The sequence below is a fragment of the Dermochelys coriacea genome, chromosome 6 (assembly GCF_009764565.3).
Source record: "Dermochelys coriacea isolate rDerCor1 chromosome 6, rDerCor1.pri.v4, whole genome shotgun sequence".
Lineage (NCBI taxonomy): Eukaryota > Metazoa > Chordata > Testudines > Dermochelyidae > Dermochelys > Dermochelys coriacea.
The window spans coordinates 44,708,041-44,732,168 of NC_050073.1; the positions used below are offsets into that span (position 1 = coordinate 44,708,041).

Genomic DNA, 24,128 nt, shown 5'->3' on the forward strand with positions numbered 1-24,128 from the left:
AATCTGGACTAATGTAATAAATACAAATGAGCCTTGCAAGGATACCTTAAAGTCTTTAGTAAAACATAATGGATGTTAGGGACACTTTGTCTCCATAGACTTAATGAAGTATGCAGACTTCTTAAAGTCCATAGCAAAACAGCCAGAAAGAAAAGTTTTAAAAAGTCTATAGGTGTCAGTTTGAAGAAATTCTAGTACCATTCTACCATGTAAAACACCATAAATCTAAGTTATAATGTACATTTATATCCTGTAATTAGTCAAAAATATATGTAGATAATTGAGGTACTAGAATTTTTTTCTTGATAACTTTATCAAAACACTAAAGAAATCTCTAGACTAATGACTTTATGCTAGAGTTACATTTTTGGAAGTATCAATAACCTTTTAGGGAAAAAATACACACAAGAACATTGTCGTTTTAACAACCAAACATTAGAAAGGCAGGAACTGTAAATTCAGTTCAGAATTTGATAGTATAAAAACACACAGTTAAGGTACTCCAGACAACCTTATCTCGCTTTTACTAACATCTTGGGGCGGGCGAAGGGTGATTAGAGCAAGGTTAATTTTTAAAATTATTTTATTTTATTAAATAAATATTTGACCTTTTTTGTTACTTTTAAGTTACTGTGCCTTTGGGGAGGTGTTGTTTTTTTTGTTAACCTTTACTCCATCTTAAAGTACTGGTGTGTATGGCAGTACTTATATATACATTTTCTCACTCACACACACAAAATATATTTACAATACAATATGTGCAGAAGAGTTGAAGTTTAAATGCAAGTTTTGTTCAATAAAACATAATATTAGCTAGTTCATATGTTGGATTGTGTTGTAAATGCTATGTGGTATTAGAAGATCAAACTTTTACATAATCCAGCTATACTATTCAGGAAGGCATCTACTGACTGCAGTGTTAATTTGCATGAGTGAGGATTGCAGCCTCAAGCCTTTGTTTACTTTCACTCTTCAGTCCCTCAGTTCTCTGTGAGGTGCTTGTCACTCACGTCTTATGTACCTCAAAATTGCAAGCATTTCCACAGCCCATTGAAGTCAATGGAAATCTTTCTATTGAGTCCAGGAAGCTTTGAATCAGGCCTGAAGCTTCTAGTAGTTCTACTTATAGGAAATCAGAGGTAAATATTGATATTTTAACACTGAGTAGCTTTTATCACAACACTAAAGATGCTTTGACTGATACATATTTTGGGTTTTATGCAGGTTCAATGTGAGTAGATCACATTGGGTTTTGAGGTTTTGTAAAATCTATTGCAGTATATATTTCCATGTTGATATTTATCACAGGCTATAAGGTTCTGTGATGACCTTTATCACAGTATGTGTTTCTGTAGTGCGAGCTGTGATGATAAGTATGTTCAAATTGGTTAAAAGGATATATAGAGGTTTTTAGCCAACCTTTAATTCCACTGTGGAATTCACCTCTACAGAATATTATTGTGGCAAATAATTCCTTACAGCTGAGCCAAATCTGAAATAGTACATTTGAATTTAACTGAAGGTTTGCAATTTCACATTCAGCTAAGAATTCGTGAACTCAAAAAACCCAAAGAACTTCTTTGCCTGTATAACTTGTATTAAAGTTATACAAGGGTCTTTTATCAACCCAGTTAAGTACCAGACTCCCTTTTTGCAGCCCCAATTTGCACCCACAAAATGAATTAATGACACAAGTACTTTGTCATTAACTACCTGACTTGCCCCTTTCTGAAAATGTACCTCACAGTTGAAGTATAGGTTGAATAAATTCAGAGAAGAGGAAAAACGAAATTTGTAATATGTTGCAGAATTTTATTTGCAGTGAAATGTCTCCTCACTCATCCCTATAGTTCACAGTATTGCCAACCTCAAATATTCAAAAATCATGAGGCAGGCTTGCCAAAAATCATAAGATTATGTAAAAATAATAGATTTGGTGTTCTTTTTATTTGCCTTCTGCTTTTTGAGCCTTTAGGCTGCACCGGGATCACATTTTTGAAGCTTTCTCCACAGCCACAAGGGCTAGAAACTTACTTTTTCTTTAAGAATGAAGGCTGAAATTATCACATATCCACTTGACTCCATGAACAGGGGCTTTAATGAAAACAATAATTATCATGAGACCTCATGACAAAATAGTGAGAACTGGCAACACTGCTTTCACTTCTGTTTAAAGGCTAGTTACTTTCCAGAAGGCTCTTAAACACAACACTACAGTGATCGAGTTGCAGTTCTCACAGGAGAAACACCAAAAAAATTTCACATTTTTAAGTTGAGGAAAAAAATGGAGACTTCTGAAGTGTATCAGGGCCATTGCAGGCAGGAAAGGAAAACAAACAGGCACAGGAGCTCTGGGCAGCTCTTCCTCTTGAAAATAGTTGGAGGGTCAAATCTTCCAGTCCTTAAACAGTTAACTCCTACTGTCATCAGTGCCTCAAATCATAGATATTAACATGCTCAGTAACTATAGACTCATAGACTTTAAGGTCAGAAGGGACCATTTAATCATCTAGTCTGACCTCCTGCACAATGAAGGCCACAGAATCTCACCCACCCACTCCTGCAATAAACCTCTCATCTATGTCTGAGCTATTGAAGTCCTCAAATCATGGTTAAAATATAATTAAATCTCTGAGCCATCTTATCCAGGGCTATACATTTTATACACATTGGCTCAGGGATTATGTTTTCTGGCATATTCAGAACAGTGCTGAGCACATAGATGGTGCCTGGTGAATAATACAAATCATGACAATAATCATTGACTTTATGGACTCTATGGATGCAATTTCTGTTCTTTGCTCTGGAATTGGCCTCAGTACAGCTGAAACCCTAAGAAATTGAGACATAAACACATCTGATACTCATACAACACTTTCTCACTCCTGTCTTTACTCAAAGTCCAAAAAAAATTATAAAACAAAATGGTAAAATGTAAAATTTCACAGCACCCATTACTCTACAACCCAGCATAGCACAGGACCTGCCACTCCTTGGAGGTTTAGAGCTTTCCTCTCATCTGACTCTCATTCTCCTTCTTTCTTCATCCTTCCTGAACTCCGTGCTGCTTTTCATGGTGTCAACCATGACATCCTTCCTAACCGCTTTGGGACTATTTGCTGGAGTCTCAGAGAACTGGCCTTCTTGGTTTTGCTCCCATCTATCAGAGTCCTTTTTTTTTTTTTGCAGCAGAGAGAGAGGCTGGTTCCGTGGATAGGGAGCTACCCTAAGAAACTTGGGTTCTACTCCCACCATGGACTTCCTTTATGACCTCAGGCCAGTGCCTTAGGGACAGAGTTTCAAAGGTTTTTAGGCACCCAAAGATGCAGGTAGGCATCTAGTGGGGTTTAAAAAGCACCTAACCTTCTAGGCACTTTTGAAAATCTCACTAGGTGCCTAAACACCTTTGAAAATCTGGTGTTTAGTTTTTCTGTGCCCAGTGCCTAAGCTGTACAATGGGGATAACAACACTGCTCTACCTCACAGAGGGGCTGTGAAGATAAATAGGTTAGACATTGAGGCACTCAGATACTATGGTGATGTGGCCACATAAGTACCACAGGTAGAGTGGGAACTTTATCTATACCACTGCAATCCTTTCCCTTGGTTTTGGCCCCTTCTTTTCACCTATCTCCCTCACAGCTCCCTCTTTTCTGAATGTAACCTGGGCTATATTTCTTCTGAGTCCCCTGTGTTCTGTCTTCAACACCCTCCCCCCCCCCCCCGCCAAAGCGCCTTGCAAAGGGGTTCCTGTGTTATAGGCTCATCTAATGACTTCTAGATCCTTAATTTAATTACCAACTCTTTCTTATCTTAATCACCCTGCCCCTTTTTGTAAACAAAATATGGACTCCCTGCCCCAGGGGCACAAGCTGGGAGCAGCACCTCTCCTCTGCAGAACTCCCATGTCGCACTCGGGCGGTGCTGCAGTTAAGAGCTCTGCCTGGGGCTAGGATGTGCACTGCGAGCAGAGCTCCTGTATGAAACTGCTCCCCCAAAATGGTGACTTCTGAGTTTTAGGCAAAAATATGGAGTCTCTTGAACCAAAATAGAAATAAAAATTCTACTGTGCAAGGGGAAAAGGGCATGCAACCTCCACTCCACTGCTAATGCCATTTTATTTTTAACTAAAATGTATTCAAGTCCCTATGGGGCTGAGACGAGACCATTAGTAAACAAATCTTGAGTTTTAATAAGCACTGTAGAAAGCAATTTAGGTAATTATCCAGAAGGGAGCTGGAAAGAGCGGAGGGCGCAGTCAGGGTAGCAGGAGATAAGGCTGAGAGGGGAGGAACAACAAAGGGTGGGAACAGAGAAGGAAGGCGGGGCAGAGAAAGGCAAGAACTGCTTATGTTTCAGATGGAGTACATTAGGAGGAACTAAGACAGGGATGAAAGAGTTTAGACCAACCTGTTTCTTTTTTTTTTAAGCATTTCATGGGGTGGAATTTCTGCCAGAAGATCTTGGTGAGGCTCTGAATAAGACTGCAATGAGAGTGAATGAGAAATATTCCTCTCTACCTGCTGAGGAGAAGGGGATTCACATTATCAACATCCGAGCTATTGAAGACATCGGATACGTCCAGCACGAAAGTATAGTGAGTAGAGCAGTTATTAGATGGTACTTATCTTCTGGGATTTTGTACCCTGGCTTATCACCCTGGAATCCAAGTGCCTTCATTCTCTGCACCATCACTCCTCTGCAAAAATATATAAATGTTAAAAATATATATTTGGGGATTTGGATAGTGTGAGTTCTGCACTATTCCTTGTCAGATGTGAACAGTTACCAGCAACCACAATACAGGCAACTTTAAAGGGTTTGTGTTGACTCATATATAGGAGGAAGGGAGTGGGAGAGATTGAGGGATCCTAATTTGAGCTAAATCATATAAAGGGCTTAGGGTGACCAGATGTCCTGATTTTATAGGGACAGTTCCAATATCTGGGGCTTTTTCTTACTTAGGCTCCTAATACTTCCCACCCCCGTCCCTGCTATCTGGTCACTTGCTATCTGGTCACCCCAAAAGGGCTGCTTATTCCCAGATTAAACAAACCAGCAAACAAGGCAATAGCAGCTTTTTGAATCTGTGTGCTGTATCAAAGAGAGCCCTTAAATGTCTAAAAATATGCACCCAAAAGCTACACATCTGCTTGCACTGATAACATTACACCAATATCCTACAGTATAGACAACCTTCCTGTTGTCTGAATGGATTTTCACTGTCATTTGTTATGCCTTCATTAAATTTTTTTAATTAAAATGTTTGTACCTTAAATACCTCTTCAGTAATTTCTAAATGTTGTAATGTAGATGCCCAGGTCATTAGGAATCAGTAATGTCACATACATGTAAAAGGTCAGAATGTGTATAGGTGTGTTGATACCATTGCTATCCCTCTGATCAATATTGTCTCATTGTTTCCTTGAACTCCCTTGTCCATCTGTATCCATTTGTTGTCTCTTGTCTTAGATTGTAAACTCTTTATAGCAGGATCTGTCTTTTTTTTTTTCTCCTGTTTGTACAGCATGTAGTACAATCGGGTTGTGGTCCCTGATTGGGGTTCGTAGGCACTATGGTTATACAAATTAATAATAATAGAGGAGGGAATAGAGGTTGAGAAGGACCAAAACACAAATGTTAAATGATCAAGGAAAATGTACGAAAATAGAATATTACCTTCCACAATGGAGAAAGAATATTTAATTGGAATTGACTTGGGAGTGAAGAATAGAGCATGAACAGCCTCTTAAGTGCGGGGATTTAAAACTAAAATGCCCTTTTAGTGGGTTTACCTTTAGATTGAGTAGTTTGATCCTCTTTTGGTGTAAATCAGCATAGCTCTGCTTATTTCAATGTAGCTACTCTGATTTACATCAAATGAGGATATGGCCTACCAATATCTTCTCAACCTTAATCCAAGATTAATGCAGTTATTGGTTTGGGAATTTCCTTAGCATTTTAATGGCATTATAGCAAGAAATTCCTGTTATACTTGCCATGGGGAACTGTGTATTCTCCCCCAAGTACATAAATGATATTATAGATTACAGGAGTGTAGCCGCTTGGTTAATAGAATGGCACCAATATTTCTTCCAAGCTGTACTTGCAAGCTTCTTAAAATGTTTCCGCCTTGCCAGTTCAGATGTGGTCTTCATGATATCCTCATACTTTAGTAATTTTATTGAGGCCAAGTCTAAAGACTCCTTAAAGTCCTTAACCGATCAGGTTTTACCACAGTGTAAGTAGGACTCAGGGATGGGGCAGGGCCAGGGGAGGAGGGAAGAAAGGGAGGGAGAGGAGGACACGTTCTCAGCAGGAATCTGTACAGAGCTGAGAATCCAAATGTCTGTGATATATTAACCCAGAGTTGTTTTTATGAGCTGTGGAGTGGGATGTGTTAGTCTCTGTGTTTCTCTATCCCAGTGATTTTAGCAGTTTCTAAGATCAATTAGATTCTGTGCTGGGCTTAGAAAATGAAATGAGATATGAGCTGCTTAAATACTTGGTTGAATCCTTTCAGTGTTTATAGTCTCTATAGAAGATCATGTGGGAATGAAAGCTGTGCAAATGTGAGTCCATTTGGGACTGAGAGAGGAAGGAGCCATATTTTGTTGTACCCTAGAGCATTGGCACATTTCCCTGCTTTTTTGGATCCTCAGTAGTTCCCATTCTGTTTCTGAATCTTGGTGCTGTTCCCATGCTTGTTTGGAGCACTGGTGCAGTTCTTAAACCTTAGCAAATTACTAGTGAATGACTCCAAAATTAAACCATCTGTACTGTCCAATCCAAACATATGCGCTAGAGCTCACCAAACACTTTGGAATAAAATACATTTTAAGTAAGTTGACCATGCTGCTTGGGGGAAATAACCATACAACATTCTTTTTTTTTTCCAAAAAGTGAACAACATCTGTTTTTATTAAGGTGAAAATTTCCATTAGAATTATTCTCTAAAGAGTGTATGTGTGTGTGTGTGTGTGTGAGTGAAGAGAGAGAGAGAGAGAGCTGGTAGCAACCTTAATTATGGAAAGACTCCAATCTCTCCAGATTTAAAAACAAACATTTGAAATACAAATGGAGTTTGCAAAGGAAGATCCCAATTGAGAAAAGTGCTGCTGGTCCTCATCATCCAGTGGGCCAGATTCTTTAATGCAATCTGTCCCCTTTCTGCTGGCTAAAAGGGACCGGAAAGCAAATAAAGCTTCTATGCCATCCTTTGCCACTTCTATTACAGAAGGTGTTCTGGGGGTAGAGAAAGGTGTGACCATAGTGCACTGCTCTCGGAGGATCTCCAGATGATAGGTGGCCCCTTGGGTGCAGGCCATAAACAACTGGCACACTAGTTCTAATCTGCTGTAGCCATCTGCTTGATCCAATGCAGAACTGGCCACAGAACCTGGGAGGTGAAAATGGCTTCTTTGTGACTTCCACAGTCTAGCCCATTTATTTCAATAAGAATTGAGGACACTCAGCACTTTTCAGAATTGGCCCACTGATAGATACTGAGCACCCCAGAAAGTCCCATTCACTTTGTGGAAATAGTAGGTGCTCATAGGATCAGGCCCTAACTTTTACCTTTTAGACCAGCCTGCAGAAAGAGATGTACTTGGGCCACACTCATCAAGACCAAAGAAGCCCTAAATATGTGGAAGGTGCTTCTGGTGAAGGATCAGAGGAAGAGGGGATGATGCATCTTTAAATCAGCCTATCCATTCCAACAAAAATTGACCTTTTAGCAGAATTTACATATTTTTCAGGCATCCTGAAGGATTTTGTTTTAATCTGGTCCTAAGAACTTAATATTGAGTCTAAAGTAGGCTGCAATGAATTGCACTCTGAATGTTGTTATGAGCATGGTCAAACCTTGTAATACTTTGAATTAAAACCTCACTAATAGGTATGTTCAATTATCATCCTTCAATTAACATAACTTTAAAGATAAGCCCCTCACCTAAGACAAAAGGAATATGTGAACCCACCTAGGAGCTTTTGCTGAGTGTTGTTGTAGGTCCAGTGTGGGTGGAAGGAAGGAGAGAAGGCTGAACAGACAGAAATAGGGAGAGACAGAAGCCTGGTTTACACTTAGTTAGGTCAACATAGCTGAGCGCTGGTAGGTATCCTGACCTAATCCCGGGTGTAGGCACAACTAGGTCAGTGGAAGAATGCTTCCATTGACCTAGCTACTGTGGCTCAAGGTGGTGGACTTTCTACAGCAACAGAGAAACCACTTCTCATCACTGTTGACTCATCTAAACTACAGCAGTATAGTGGCACAGCAATGGTGATGTAGCTATGCAACTGTAGCATCTATAATGTAGAAATGGTCTAACAGACATAGGGAGAGCCAAAAGGAGCGGCTGAAATCCAGGTATCTGACCCTGGAAGAAACCTGAAAGAGGTTTTTCAATCAGGGATGCAGGCTAAAGAGAGTGTTCTTGGTGCTTGTGCTTGATGCTTGCTTGGTCCTGCTATTTGATTCCTTTTGCATTTAGAGAGACAGGTCTTTTGTAAATAAACAAAACTGCATCAAAGAAACATCTGTTACCAATTTCTGCTCCCAACTGGGACATCCCAGGGCCCCAAACTTTGACTAGCCACTCGGGTGATAAATGGTAACAATATGTAGCTCTCTTCATTTGAAGATATCAAACCTGGCCTCTTTGTGAACACAATTGTGTTCCCCCAAATGCTTGCATCCACTGTTTTATGTACCAAGCAAACTGCAGATGCACATATTGCAGTTGGACATTGAACTTTTTGATTTGCAACTGTTGGCCAATTGCTACCATTTGCACCATCAATTTATTACAGGGGAAAGTATTTCTTGCCTTAAAATTCTGCCTGCTAAATTAAAAGCCATAAAATGTACAAGGGCTCTGAACCTTTGTAGTGTCACTGCTGCCATTAATATTTACTGTGGAAACAAGTAAAATCTATTGGCCCATTTCTGCCATTGTTGTTATGTGTGCACATCCAAAGGCAGAATTTGGCATTGTATGAGAAACGCACTATATGAGAGAGCTGTATAAATAGTGTTATGTATTAATATTTTATTAATATTAATCTTTTTGTATTTACCCTGTCAAGTCTAGAATTAATAAAGAAATGATTGATTTAGGGTTCTGGAGTTTCAGTCTCAAAAATGGAGTTTCTAGCATCTCATAACACCAGTGGAAATAGGTTTTAATTTGCAGTGAATTATTCCAGTCTGGAGTACATATCTTTGTTACCATCAAATTGCAATGAGACGTGGGCTGTACACGAGAGAAAAATTAAACTAAGCAAGGACTGAACCCAGTTCTCTGTCTACTATCCACTTGCATTTTTGGCTCTGCTATATAGCCAGCTGGCTCCTGTTAGTCTCTATCTAAGCTGATCTCTTTTTCAGATGATGCAAACTTGTAGCCATAGATAAGAGAAGTGAAAAATGTTTGCACATGAAATTAATCTGTTTATCAGAATTAAAACACAGATGTCTTTGGTGAAGGACAGATGATCTTACTGGTGATTAGCCTACAAAGGGGGAAAATCAAACCCACCAAGTAGCTCACTTATGAACTAGTGTGCTGGCAATTAGATTAAATCCCAGTCATTTTATCTATTAATTTCTGACCAATAAAACTCCAACTGGTCGATCAACAGAATTGCAGGTGTTAACTTGCAAAATCTTTCACTAAGTGGCACAGGAGGCTGTCCTCAAACTCTCATGTGTTTGAAGATAAGACGTTCTCTGCTCTGTACAAGGAGAAACAATGTGAATGTGGGTTGTTTTTTTTTAATGTTTGGTTTGTTTGGTGTCCATGTCTGCAAGTGTACTGATTACTCTTCTTCCTCCCCACATTGTTCACAGTTATTAAATTCGCTGTGTCGGGATCCAGATGCCAACTGCAAACGTGGACTCTATTTTCGAGATGGCAAGAGGAAAGTGGACTACATCTTGGTTTACCATTATAAGAAGTCCTCAGTCAGTAAGACGCTCACTAGGCGAATTCATCACAATGACTCAAGTGCCCGAAGCATCAAACAGGATCATCAGCTTCCTGGGAAGGGCGGGCACCTTGACGTGGGAGAAAGTGAGCCCCACATGGACTATCACGAAGATGACAAGCGATTCCGCAGAGAGGAGTATGAAGGCAATCTCATGGAGGCGGGTCTGGAATTGGAAAGAGATGAAGATGTAAATAAACTTTTGAACTCTTTTACCTTAATAAGATAAGTAAGCGCCAAATACTGAGAAATATCAAGCAGTTCCTGAGAACCTGAAACCCCTGTTGACTCTAGTGGGAGTTACAGATGCTCATGGCCTCCCAGTATTTGGCCCTTATTTTTTGTAGCACCCTCAACTCCCTTTCATACCAGTCATCTCAGCAACTCACTGGGTCTGCCCATAATGTAGTTGATCTCCCAGTATATAAAAGACAGTTTCTGAATTAAGTGTTAACTTTTTCAAATTCATATTTTAATTTCTCAAGAAAAAAACATGTGATGCAGGCTTCTCACGGCATTTTCATCATCCAGGAATTGAAGTACTCTGAGTATTTAGTGAAGAATAAAACTGGAGCATTTTTAGAACTGTCTTATCTGATATTTTCCAGACAGATACCCATATTTCTCTGGAAAATATCTGATACGAGTATACAAGTGTACTATGCTTCTAGAGCTTAACTGCCTGAAGTCTGCACTAAACTAAAATAGGTATCAACAGCCCCAAAGAGCCTGATATGGCAGCTGAGATCAGTAATGAATAAACCCTAGTAGTTGTGAGAAAAGAACATATTACCTCAATTTTTGTCTTAGCATAATAGGATATAAGTTTTCCTTCTTAATAAATATAATATAACACAAACCGATAGCACATTTTGAAACCACTGGGAAAATGTTACTCAATATGCTCAGTAGCAATATTCAGATTCTCTCAGCTATTCATATTCTATATAATGTCCATAGCATTAATCAACTTCATGGCCTAAACAAACAAATATACTGTGAACACATTCAGGACAGTAGCATATTTAGCTTCTCATGGTGTGGAGGAGCTGAAATGAATGGAATCCCCTTGGTTGTTCACACACTCTCCTCTCACTTAGTCCACACAAGGCCCTCCATGCAGACACTACAGGTTCTACGGGTTTGGGTGGGAGGGTGACCAGACAGTGGCATGGAGAAGTTCTTATGTAGCATTGTCCCAAGACAAACCAGTTGAGAAATTCCCATGGAAATGAATTCTGACCCTGTTAATATTAAGCACCACATCCCAGGACCTGTCTCTTATTGTCTATGATACCCCTCCCATCCAGCCCCTGAGAGATAGTGGAGGATGTGAAGGAACAAGGTGGCAGAGAGGCATGGTTCCTGAGAGAGTCCTACTTTTGGGGAAAGGGAGAAGCCAGGGGAGTACCACAGAAGGGCCAGCCATCAGTGAATGCCCTGGACATCTTTGCAGATGGCCAGATGTGTGTAAGTTTTCTCAGCGGATTTCAGGATATCCATATATTTTGGAGAGCCCTTTCTCCTACTCAAGGCCTGCAGACCCTGCCTTCTCTCCCTCAGGAACTCAAACATCTGCAGTATTTCCCTCTAATTATACCCCTCTTATGGGTTTGTCCTGGCCATAGCTTTCTCCCTCCTGTTGGAGCGAAACTGAGGACAAAAGTGGAGTGGAGGAGGAGAGAAGGTATAAAAGAGGTGACCAATGTCAATTCAAGAAGTTAATCATTACAGTATTTAATACATCTCAGAGTTAGACTTCTGCATACTGCGGGCTTTTAAAATAGCAAATACATTAATACAGACATCGGGGGAAAAATTTTGTGGAATTACTAAAAGTGATCTTTAACTCATCTACATAGTACTCTTCATAATTAGCCTCCTTGTTAAAATATGTAGAATTTTTTAAAAATCTGTAATTTAAGAGACTTTTTGAAAGTTCTTAAGATGGATCCACATCAAACCCTGAGATCTGAACATCCCTGAACTTTTTGGACTGTTCAAAATCGAGATGTGAATTTGACGTACCCCATAGATTGAACAACTCTATTGGTGTGTTTAAAATATTGACCTAGATCTGAAGTGTCTCATTTTAGGACTATCTCTTGAAAGTTCATGTTATGGTGTATCCTTTATTATAACAGAAGTTACTGACACTTTAATATTACAGCTAAAACTGATCCTGAAAAAAAACCTCCAGCTTCAAACACCCCTTGAACTTTGGTCAACATCTAAACTGCATCTAAATTCTGTGGGTTTGGCCCACTTGTAATTCCAATCTGTTTTTAAAAAGAGCTATTTACACTGAAATTGTCACATTTCAGTTTAGCGTCCAAAGGAATGAAATCTGTTCATGGGGGCCTTGTGTAAATAGTCTAGATTAAGTGCATGGATTTCAGATGTTATTTCATCCTTCCACTATAATTAGAGATCAGTGATGCTGTACATAACTCCTTTCACCTGCACAGCAAAAACAATGTGTTCTATTAAAAGACTGACTATGTAAAATGATTGGGGGGTGTATGTGATCTGCTGCCAGTGTGATTAGCAGAGATAGCCATGGTCAGATCCATTTCAAAGGAAGCAACTACGTTTTAATTAACTGATCCAGCCAATATGCCTGAAGTTGCAGAGGGAGAAGGTAAACATTTTGTAAATTTTATTTGCAATATCTAAAAGCTGGGTCTTAAATCTGTGATCTGCACATTAAAAATCCTCAATATGTCCATTAAATATTCATGAATGTATAGATAGGACAAACCCTGGAAAAGCGAAATGAGTTTCCATTTCAGGTTCTATATTCCCAAATGTAAGTAACAAGAGCCTTCCATCTAATTTGCAAACTATCATAGTAGATTGGCAGTCATCTTGTGCCAAGTCATGCAGATTAAAATAGTTTACACGGCAGGGTGTCCCTACCTATGACATGTAGTACTACTTTAAATAATGTTGAAGGTCTTTGAGTTCAAACTAGGACATCATGCATAGCCATCCTGAGGGACACTGTCCACTCAATACAAGATCAAAACAGAAAAGAAATGTACAGAGATGAGAGCCACAGGGATCTACATCAACTTTCATGTTCAAAGCTTGAATATAATGCAAAAGGCTTGCAGACACTTGCTTGAGTCTGAAGGGCATTATTGGGAGAGCCATGAAGTTGCACTGCAGATCTTTAATATTAGTAAAAGTGAGCATTTGTTATAGGGAAGGCATATATTAAATTGCTTAAACTCTCTTCCGTGGAGTTAACGCATAAATGTTTTTGAAGCTATGACACATCGGAGGATGGCAACTATTTATGTCCCCAGAGTAATGTATTTCCAGAAAGCAGGTGCAGAATATTACAGGCTGAAACAAGCTTTTATACTTGCATAAGCAAGTATAGCAGCGAGAATGGAAAGATAAAGCCAAAAAGATTGAAGTCTTTTGCTGTTTAAAGCTATACCTCCATTTAAATTGAATAGCCTATTGATCTGATAACTGATGGGAGCCATTCACTCGAATGCTTTGAAATGGTAAGGGGAGAAAACCACTATCACAATATAATGTATATTTAAATACATGTGCATCTGACAAGGGCCTGAAGGATCGTGGATGGCTGTAAGTGCCGGAAAATCTCTACCGCATATGCGTGAGGATGACAAGCACAGGAATCGGACAAGGCGCTCTTCTTTTGCTAGTTGCCCACCTTCCTAGGATTCCCCTTTTAATGGCAGGATGGCATCTAGACAATACTCTATTCTGGGGGCAAGGAGGAGGAAGGCTTTTTTTCTCATGCATATTTCTCCAGCACTTCCACTTCACACAGAACAAAAAGGTCCAGTGCTGTCATCTGTTGTCTTTGTGAGTATATGCTATCGAAAGCATGGAATCACCCCAGGTTCTTCCTTGCTTTCAGTGTTACAAGCGAGGTGGTTATGCTTTTGAAGATTTCTGTTCTTCAGATACAGAACCTGTACTACTGGCTTTAAAATTCTCTGCAGACTTACTTGCCTTTGCACGTAGATAACACAGCAGTTCATATGAAAGCTCCTCAGTTTATGTGCAGGCCAGAGATAAGGCAAGTAGGTACTTCAACTCCATGGCTCTTACATCACACAATACAAAAATATCTGAAGGTCCAAACATTACTTTATAAACTTGGCTGCCAAAGGAAGGCAGAAAATAGATGGAAGCAATTCCTGTGATCTATATGTGTTCGTGAGCTCCATGGCTTCCTCTTAATGCCAACTGCTGATTTTGAAGGCTAGCCTCAAATCAAACGTCGCTAGTCTGCTCTTGTGAAGTGCATTGGCATGCCCTATCTGTTCCTCTTTACAATTACATACTGCACTCAACACATGCAGCTCAGAAGAAGTAAGCATGAACTCTCTCAGCAGCTGCGTCATTACTGGGGGTAGTGAGGAACACACCACCAAGAGCAAATGTGTCTGTTGAAAATAACTTTTATAATAGAAAAGAAGAATGAACCACAATTCTGCACGATTCAGCAGGGACAGTCAACCCCATCCCTGTATGCTAGCTTTTGGAGGGCCGGGGGGGGGGGGGCAGGATTGTCATAGGAACCATTACACCAAATCTCTGCCTCTTCATATAGTCAGCTATGCTGGCTTTAGGACAGCTTCATGTCAGCCATGCACTACAAAGTGGCCCTAATGCAGGGAAGAATCTGGACCAATGTATAAAGAAATTGGATATTTTCCTATAAATCTTTCTGTAGTATTAATGTAAAAGTTTACCATTTAAGCTCAGATGCAGATAAAGTATTTTTGCCTCTTAGACGGCTGTCATTCTGATCCTTAGAGGTTCTGAGCATATGCTGTGAGATGCTGCTGTCTATCCTCAACTCCATTTACATCAATCCATTTAACACCTTTCACAAATCTCAAATCAAAGCTCAAATCTCACAGGTTCAGGCTCTTTTGGGTATGTCTACAACCCTCCCAACCTGAGCCCAAACATCTACATCACAGTTAAACAGTGCCTTAGCCTGAGCCCTGAAAGCCCAAGTCAGCTGACATGGGCCAGCTATGAATTTTTAATTGCAGCGTAGACATACTCTTGTCTAATTCAAAAGTGAGTGACTGGGTATATTTTCCTTGTCCAAAGGAAATACCCTTTATTTTCCAAGCAACTCTTACTTTCTCACTTTAAAATAAGATAATTATTCTACCTTGGGATAATTATTTTGTTGGAGGACAATGGTGTTTCATGTTTGTGGTTTGAGCACCTTGTGGACAGTAAATCAGAAGATTTATTCAATGATAGTATTGTAACTATTCAGAAGCAGTTGTTCCCCAGTTTTGTTCTAAACAGATTAGATTTATAATGTTGTCTGTTGGAAGCTACTTGATTCCTCAATATGTATGAAACTGGAAGAAAAATAGCATCTTATTCTATTTCATCTGAATTATTGTCTCTTTCTTCCTTTTTTAGACTAAAATACATGGGGTTGGATTTGTAAAAATACATGCACCTTGGAATGTTTTGTGCCGGGAGGCAGAATTTCTGAAACTCAAGATGCCCACAAAAAAGGTTCGTGATAATTTTCTTTTTCTCCAAGAGTCACACTTCCACATACACACACAATTTACACACAGTTACATAGGGCTTTTCATCCTCACAGCACTTTACAAGCATTAACTAATCCTTACAACAATTTTGCGAGGGAGATAAGTATTCCTATTTGCCTCTTACACATAAGGAAATTTGAGGAGGAATGCCTAATTAGCTTGCCTAACCCCACAGAAAGAATCATGTTCATAACTGGGAACAGAAATCAAGAATTCCTAGCTCCTGGTCCTATTCTTCACATGATACAAATGAGTTTGTACAGTATTTCATACCTTCAGTACATTTGAAATGATAGATTGCAGCTGATAATGGACTCTTAAATATACATTACAGGGGATGCTTATTTTTTCTTACTCCAGCAAAGCCCCAATCCTGAAAAAACATGTGGGAGTAGCATTTTGCATGCAAATAGTTCCATTGAGCTCAGAGACTAGTCATGTGCATAAAGTTAATCATGCATGTAAGTGTTTGCAGGGTCTGGAACTAAATTAGCTTAGAATAAATTACCCTTCTGAATATTTGGAATATCGTTATAAAAGTGATAGTGTATTTTCTCCAGAGAACAAATTTAAATAATCTTTGATATGTAGCTGTACCTATTCACTGAACATAACTTAGAGGTGGATTAATATTTAATGATATCCTAAGTGCTGGTTCCAGACACTGCAAAGAAAGAAGTCTCTAATGGAACAAGAGACAACCTCAAAGCCCAAAGTAATTTATTGTAAGTAAAACTAAATTTAAACTTTTGGTTTAAATATTGTATTAGTAGCATCCTAGTCCATTTATCGCTTTGTTTACTTTAATTATGTTTCCTCTTTTGTTAAGGCCATTAAGCTCCTTGGAGCAATTGTATTATATAGGAAAGGGCATTTTTGTCAAGAGAGTGAGTGAGAGGTTTCTAAGCTTTCAGGCACAGTCCAGTTATTCCCTGTACCTAGCAGAAATGAGGAATGAATTTTCACTTGGCTACATCTAGAAATGAGCTCAAACCAAACTCCTTCATCTAGACACCTCAAGTAATTTGTATCTAGCTTTAGAGCAGAACTTTGTGGCTCAGGCTGTGACGTTTATTCTTTTCTTTTTTTATCTTTTAATACAATTCCTGTATAACTTTGGCACTTGTTTGGTACCATAGGCCCAAATTGTCCTTACTGCACTGGTGAAAACTAGTTCCACTGTGGTTCCATTACATGGAAGAGGTGGGATGCCAAAAGCCCATGATGCAGGGCATTCACATGCAAGCTTCCTTGTATACCATGGAGGTCAAAAGTGTGCTCCTGATGTGATTACACTCATCAGTTCTTGGGAGAAAGGAATCCATTGCTATGTGGATCTTCCAGTCCTTGGTCTCACCCCACAGAGTGGCTTACAAGGGCCACAGAAGTTACTTCAACCTTTAAGCTGCTATAGTGGCCACAGAGTAGCTCTATGGTTTTAGCTCTGTGAAGCGGTCCAGCCTTATCCTTTGGAATGAATAAGGGGTAGGATTTGACTCTTAGGGAACGATTGGACTCTGAGTTTGCCTCAATTTGCCCCCTTCACGACCCGTCCATCTGTTTCTCAACCTTTTAAAGAAGGTAGAGCAATAGCACACTGTTCCTGCTTAGTGTATTTGAGTGTACTTATTTAAAGATGGTTTTATTCCTTATACTTCAGAATCTTTTATGAATAATTTGAGAGCAATACAGTATTAATTGTTCATTTTCCTTCTTCTCAGGTGTATCAGATAAATCAAGCCCATGGTCTTTTGAAAAAAATTAATTCTGTAATTCAAAAAATAACAGAACCTATCCAGCCAAAAGTAGCAGAACTCAAACCACAGACAGTGAAACGCCTCTCTTACCCCTTTTCCCGGGAGAAACAACACTTGTAAGTGAAAGCTTCATTTAAATTAACTGTTTGCATCAACACTTGAGACACAGGCGTGAATAGGTTAATAGAAAAATGTGCATAACTGATAGCCTCCTTAATAGTATATGGGCAGGTAATACATGTATTGTGTACCATCTACAAGGAGAGGGTCTGATTTTGGTAGTTTTGCCATTGATTTCAATAGGAACAGGTTTGGGCCCATTATAAGATCTCAAGAATAATTTAAATTGTGTATACATGCATATCAGGAAAAATGGAAAAAGCAGAGGCTGGGCACAGCATCTTCACCACACAGACATATATTTTTACCTTTTAGTAAAAATTTTACACAGACGATGAAAGAGTGCTGTGCAGTACAATGGTATCAGGCAGAATATGGTTGCATGTAAATGACATGTTGGCAGAGTATGTCACCTTTGATATGTGCCCAGATTTGTAGAAATTGACCTGATATGTGAATTTATAGTATGAGGAATGTTCATCCAATAAAACAATCAGATGCCCGAGTATCACAAAGGATCAGATTTAGCAACTTGCACTCGGGTTTAGAAGGATCTTACACATGTCTTGTCTCACTTTTTTTCTTTCAATTAAACTACTTTTAGAATAATTATGGAATAAAGGAGGCAAAATATGGCCCAGCGTGATTAACAAAATTACTCTTGGCTAGATTAAAAAAATCACTGGGTAAAATGCTAGGTCAGTGTTATGCATAAAGTCAGAATAGATGATCATAACGGTCCGTTTTGGCCTTAAAATATATGAATCTATAAAACCAATGAAACATGTTGCCAAATCCCCTAAACTGGGGAGTTTGGGATGGGCATTTCTTTTAGAAGGGATATTAGATTAGATTCATTTTATGTTTATTCATTGACAATAACATTCATTACAAGCAGTAAACTTTACTGCTCAGCGGTATCCCCAGGATAAATGAAAAGAGGTCACCAAGTGTAGAAAATTATAGGCAGCTTTTTACCTAATGAGCAATCTTTTTTTCTCCTTTCTAATGTTTTAACAGATTTGATTTGTCTGACAAAGAGTCCTTTTTTGACAGCAAAACTAGAAGCACAATAGTAAGTATTGTATTTTAAAATCATTTACAGCAGGGATATTCCCATCATGATGTGGGTTTCAAGTGCTCCTTTGCTAGTTTTAATCCAAACTCCCAGTACCAAATGCCACTAATTGTCAATGACAGAAATTGTTTAAATAACAAAATTAAGCGTTTCCAGCGCACAGTTCTAGTGTGGCTGCTGAATACTGTTTGGGATTAACAGTATGCCTTCTTTTGCACAGTAACTCAGTTTTGATTCTATTAGGCTTTGTTTACACTTATGGTGGTGTGAAGAGTACAGGCACTATACATGTAGAAACATACCGCTGTGAAAGGCAGGGGGTATCCACACTTCTCACTGCAGTGCGTAGCTACATGTGGCAGTGAAAGACTGTAGCATTGGGGAGGCTTTCCACACAGCTTTCCACCTGCCGGAGCCTTTCACTGCAACTGGGAAAGTCTCTGGCAGCAGGCAGGCAGCAGGACACAACATTGCTAAAAATAGCAGCGTAAACATGGGAGGTGCTGTTTGGGCATGTAGAGAGCAGCGTAGGCTATATTCACTGGGGGTTCAGGCATTTTGGGCACTCTACTCTACTCTGCTCACCTAAGCTGTGCCTCACCGTTTACACTGCTCTTTATACACATGCTCATTTGGCGTGCAGTGTCTGTACTTTACACTCTACCAAATGTGTAGACATACCCTTAGAGTCTCAATAATTCTGGGACACAGCATAGACTTGAACTCAGATCTGGATGCCTTTCCTGGTTCCGCTCACTACAGGTCTGCTCAGTAACATTGGGCAAGTCACTTTCCCTTCCTATGCCTATATTCCCACATTTGTAAAGTGAGGCTCCTGACCTCCTTTGTAAAGTGCTTTGAGATTTACTGATGAAAAACACTATCTAAGAGCTAGATATTACTGGTACTGGTGGATATTTTTAAAGCAGCATTGGGCTATGGAGCAGGATTAACATCTCCTAACTTTTAAAATAATATCTGTATTTAACAACAACAAAAATTACATTAAACCAAGCTTAATAGGAACAGAAGTCACTGAATTTCAATCGGAGTTGTTGTTCGAATGACCATTCCCCCTTATTATGTTAACTTGTGACATTCACTTCTATGGTGCACTTTAGTCAGTGCTAGGGTAGATTGTCAGAACTCTAATAATATTTAGCAGGTGTATAGAATCTTTCATCCACAGAGTTCTTTACAAAGGAAGTCAGTCACCATTTTACAGATGGTGAAACTGAAGCATTTGGGAGTGAAGTGACTTGCCCAAAGGTACACAGTGAGTTGGTTCAGAGCCAGGAATAGAATACAGATTCTGCCTCCACATCTGGTGTTCTATTCACTAGACACACTCCCTCGTATACTGCTTGTACAGTATTTTATAAATTTGCCCTAATTTACACCCCTACAACTCCATTGCAGGACTTAATGCTCTGTGTGTAGGAGAAGTGCCATAGAGAGACAAGGTGAGTGAGGTAATACCATTTATTGGACAAACTTCTATTTGTGAGAAAGACCAGCTTTCAAGCTTACCCAGAGCTTACACAGAGCTCTTCTGAAGAGCTGCTATTATTATTTAATTGTTTTGTGCCACAGATGTGCAATGCAAATAAAGACATAGTCCCTGCCCCCAGAGCATTTACAATCTAAGGACTAGATTGTGCCTTAGGCATGTCAGAGGTGATGAAGTCTAGTGGATAGGGTACTGGATGTGGAGTCAGGAAACCTAGGTTGTATTACAGGCTCTGTTCCTGACCTATGACATCATCATGAGCAGGTAATTTTACCTTTCTGTGTCTGTGTTTCCTCCTGTCTTTTGTCTGTCTTGTCCATTTAGTTTGTAAACTCTTTTGGGCAGGGTGTCTCTTGCCATGTTTTCACAATGGAGTGCTGGTATTCTTTAAGGTCCTTAGGCACTACAATAATACAGATAATAATAATGGGGTCCCAATCTCATCTGAGACCCCTCAGTGCAAATAATAATAGAGGAATGATTCCTCTGGGGCTCCTCTAACTTCATGCCCAATTGTTTCCTTGCTCATCTGCTGTATAGACCCTGAGCATCCCGAGACACTATGGTTCAGGTAGCCCTTACACAGATATATGATGTTGGCTGTGTTGGGGGTGGGGGGTAGTCACAATAAAGCCCTAAATTAAGAAAAGAGCAAAGGGAGGAGATGAGAGGTTTGGGCAGGGAACAAGGAAGAAGACAATATGATCAGGCAGTCCCTTGAGAAGCTAATGCATGTGTCTCAATAAAAGTTATGTTTGTTGACAGAACTATAGTTTACAACATATAATCATTAATAAACATATGAGACAATTGAATTGATTTCTGTAACAACCCTTCAGCTCAACCAAGTTGCCATATGTGAGAACGAGAGCAAGAGCTCAACCAAGTTAAGAAATAGTAATATTTAAGGGAGATAAGGTGGGTGAGGTAATAACTTTCATTGGACCAGCTTCTGTTGGTGAAAGAGACAAGCTTTCAAACTCCATGAACCAAAAAGCTTGTCTGATTCACTAACAGAAGTTGGTCCAATAAAAGTTATTACCTCACCCACATTTTATCTCTTGTATCCTGTGACCAACACTGCAAACAGTAAGATTTAAGGCAGAATGACAGACGGGAAGAAGGTTGGCCTAGTGGATAGGGAACTTGATTGGGCTTAGGCAAGTCACTTAGTCTACTCTGTGTCTCAGTTCTCCATCTGTAAATGAGGATAATATTTTCTTACCTCACTTCAATGTTGCAAGGATAAAATCCATCCACGATTATGAGGCACTCATATTCTGTGGTGATGAGTCATATATGTACCTCATAAGATAAAAGCAAAGACATCCAAAATTAACCCTTTGAATGTTTATATGAATAGGCATATAATTTACAATGCCAGAGTATACTTGGGCATCCTTAGCATGTATATTCTTCACTAAATAGACCTCAAAGATTCTTTTGGCTCCATCAAGGTCTGTGTGGTAGAGTCCTTCATTATTGCACTTCTGAAACTGGTGCACTCTCTCAAAGCAATAATTTATAGATGTGGCTGCATTAGAAAGTTATCAACATTAATTGGCCCTCTAGAATATCTTTAAGAAGAGCAACAGCACCCTTGGTTATCACCAGCCTTGAAAGAAGCGAGGAATGTCCCATATATCCACCTGCCCACTCAGTTCAAGAGGGAAAGGAAATTGCATGATGGTGCCCTAGGCTGGGACAGAGTAGAGGAGATAAAGCAGGCCAGCAACCTGAAGAAACCACTTTGAGACCAGACAGGGCAAAGGGAAGTAGGGTGCTCTCCCTCACAGGGTTCATTTATTATTTCATTCATTTTTAATTATAAAAGAATTTCCCCTAGCCTCCCTCCAGCCCAATATTTGCTTCATTGCACGAGAGCACATCTCTTTACTGAAACTACAGGGGTGATTATTCAGCCACTCAAGCTGACTGGTGGAACATATAAACATGTTCGACAATAAATTAAATAATAAATAAATGCTATTTTTGGCACTGAAGTCATAATGCCTAGGAAATTTTAGTGTCAAGTTATTTTATTATGTAACTCAGTGATTGACAAAATGGTGAGTACTTGGAGCTTTGCCTAGATCTAATGGGCCAGATCCCCAGGTAGTAAAATATTCACAGTTCCATTTTAGTCAATGAAGCTATGTCAATTTCCACCAGCTGAGGATCTAGCGCTATATGCCAGTTTAGCAACATACAAGATGCTTGTAGGAAAAGGTCTTTAATCTGGGATCTATGTGTTTCCTATGGCACCTATGAATAGCATCACTATCGTAGTGAACAGTTAAATCTAACCCACTTCCCCTCAAACAAATAAAAATCGCAAATCTTACTAACTGGCAGTTTAGTCATCAAGCTTTTTTCCCCCTTTCTACAGATACTGTATATGAAAATAATCACATTCTTTAAAACATAATAATATCAAGCTTTTAATAGAGAACATTGATTTACTAGCTGTGATCAACAGTTCAATTGTGCCAATAACTTTTATTTGGGTTGTACTCTGAAAAAGATTTGTTTGCACAGAACATGTTGATATCCACTGGCAGTATCTCAAGTAACTCTTTCTTTTCTTCCATCTTGCAAATATAGGTTTATGAAATATTGAAAAGAACAACATGTACCAAAGCCAAGTACAGCATGGGTAAGGAACTTTACGTAGGTTTGAGATCAGCAAAATTTTCACGTGTCACAAATGTTTGCAAATTGCAACTGAAAGGATGGTTTGTTCTTTTGTTTTGTTTTTATCCTCCATATTTTAATTTAAGTTCATTTAGTTTAGTTATTGTGTTTATGATTTATGTTTAGTCAGGAACATTTTTCATCTGTAAAGATATAGATTCATTGCTGTAAACCAATTTTATGGTCAGATCTTTAAGCAAATTGTAAAGCAAGATTAATATTTTCAGGCACAAAGAGGTCATTCACAAAGGGACTGAATGGCAGTATAAAACACTAAGATACGGCCCAAGAACTAATAATGTGTGCTCATTTCTTGATCACTAGGGGTTCAATTCTATCCACATTAAAGTCAATGAGAGTATTGCCATGGACTTCAGCAGCTTAAGGATCACAGGCTAGATCCAGCCACATAAATCCAGTCTGTTTCAATAGTCACCTAAAATTGTTATCATTTGATATCTCTTTAAGGGCTTGTGTGAAATGGTCTCAGTTGACAAGTCTTCAAAACTCTCCCATAATTGGCACTTATTGGCATTCTTCATTAACTCAGCAGAGAGGCCATGTATGGGAGTGGGCATGGGGACTAGATTAATCCCTCATCACTAGAAGTAGACGTAGTCTCTCCAGTTCAGTGACAAAGTGGAGGACACTACTGCTGCCAATGAATGTGGGATTTTAGCCTTCAGAACTGATCCAACTGTTAAATTCACTAAACAGGAAGAAATAAAAATCAGGTCACCCTAATAAAGACCTGCTGACCTTGTATCCCCTCTTCAGCTGTTTTATGGTCTCTTTAACACTGATTATGATATGCACGGATCCACTAAACTATGGCACTGAAGTGAATAAATAGCTCATAATAAATCAAATCATGTGTGGCAAAAACTAAATTTCCTCTAGTCCAGTCATCTTCACCTGATATCCCATGGAAGACAAAAATCAAATGCAAAAACTGGCAACTGTTAAAACATTCATTTGTCCACAGGTAGTTAAATACAAGTATGGAAACTTGAATTACAGGTAGCTCTGACCAAATATTGACAAAAATGCTGTTAAGAAATCCATCTAATAATGGAGGGATGATTAAGCCAGAAGTGCTTTGTATACACTGATTCTGCAATTTAAGACATAACCTACAGTGTATAGGTGGTGAATCCTTATGTACCTTAAGATTACTTTGGGTGCAACCAGGCACTGTTCCTGTAACGTGGAAAATTCAAATGCAGGAGTGGCCTCTTTTTCTCAAAGCTCCTGTTGTATCGGTTTCACAGCGAAATAACAAACTTGCACAGTGGCAGGGGGAAAGTCCCACAGCTCAATGTGAAATTTTTTCCTAGAGTTGGCTGCTTTCTTGCTTTACTGGTCAGAAACAGGAACCACATTAACAGTTACTTGAATGAGGA

The 24,128-nt window shown here is 39.2% G+C and overlaps 1 protein-coding gene across 4 annotated transcripts in view; it reads left to right on the top strand.

The window, feature by feature from the left end:
- The first annotated feature begins 4,171 nt into the window (after window positions 1-4,171).
- ANO1 (anoctamin 1) overlaps window positions 4,172-24,128 on the top strand; it is a 68,656-nt gene continuing 48,699 nt past the window's right edge. For 2 of the 4 annotated variants that reach the window (XM_038405641.2, XM_038405639.2), the window contains exons 1-6: window positions 4,174-4,597; window positions 9,854-10,180; window positions 15,430-15,528; window positions 17,288-17,439; window positions 18,464-18,518; window positions 22,636-22,687. In XM_038405641.2, coding sequence (XP_038261569.2) covers window positions 4,490-4,597; window positions 9,854-10,180; window positions 15,430-15,528; window positions 17,288-17,439; window positions 18,464-18,518; window positions 22,636-22,687 — 793 coding nt within the window. In that variant the 5' untranslated portion in view covers window positions 4,174-4,489. Of the gene's footprint in view, window positions 4,598-9,853; window positions 10,181-15,429; window positions 15,529-17,287; window positions 17,440-18,463; window positions 18,519-22,635; window positions 22,688-24,128 lie in introns of all 4 variants that reach the window. The other 2 variants (XM_038405638.2, XM_038405642.2) reach the window with 2 other exon arrangements.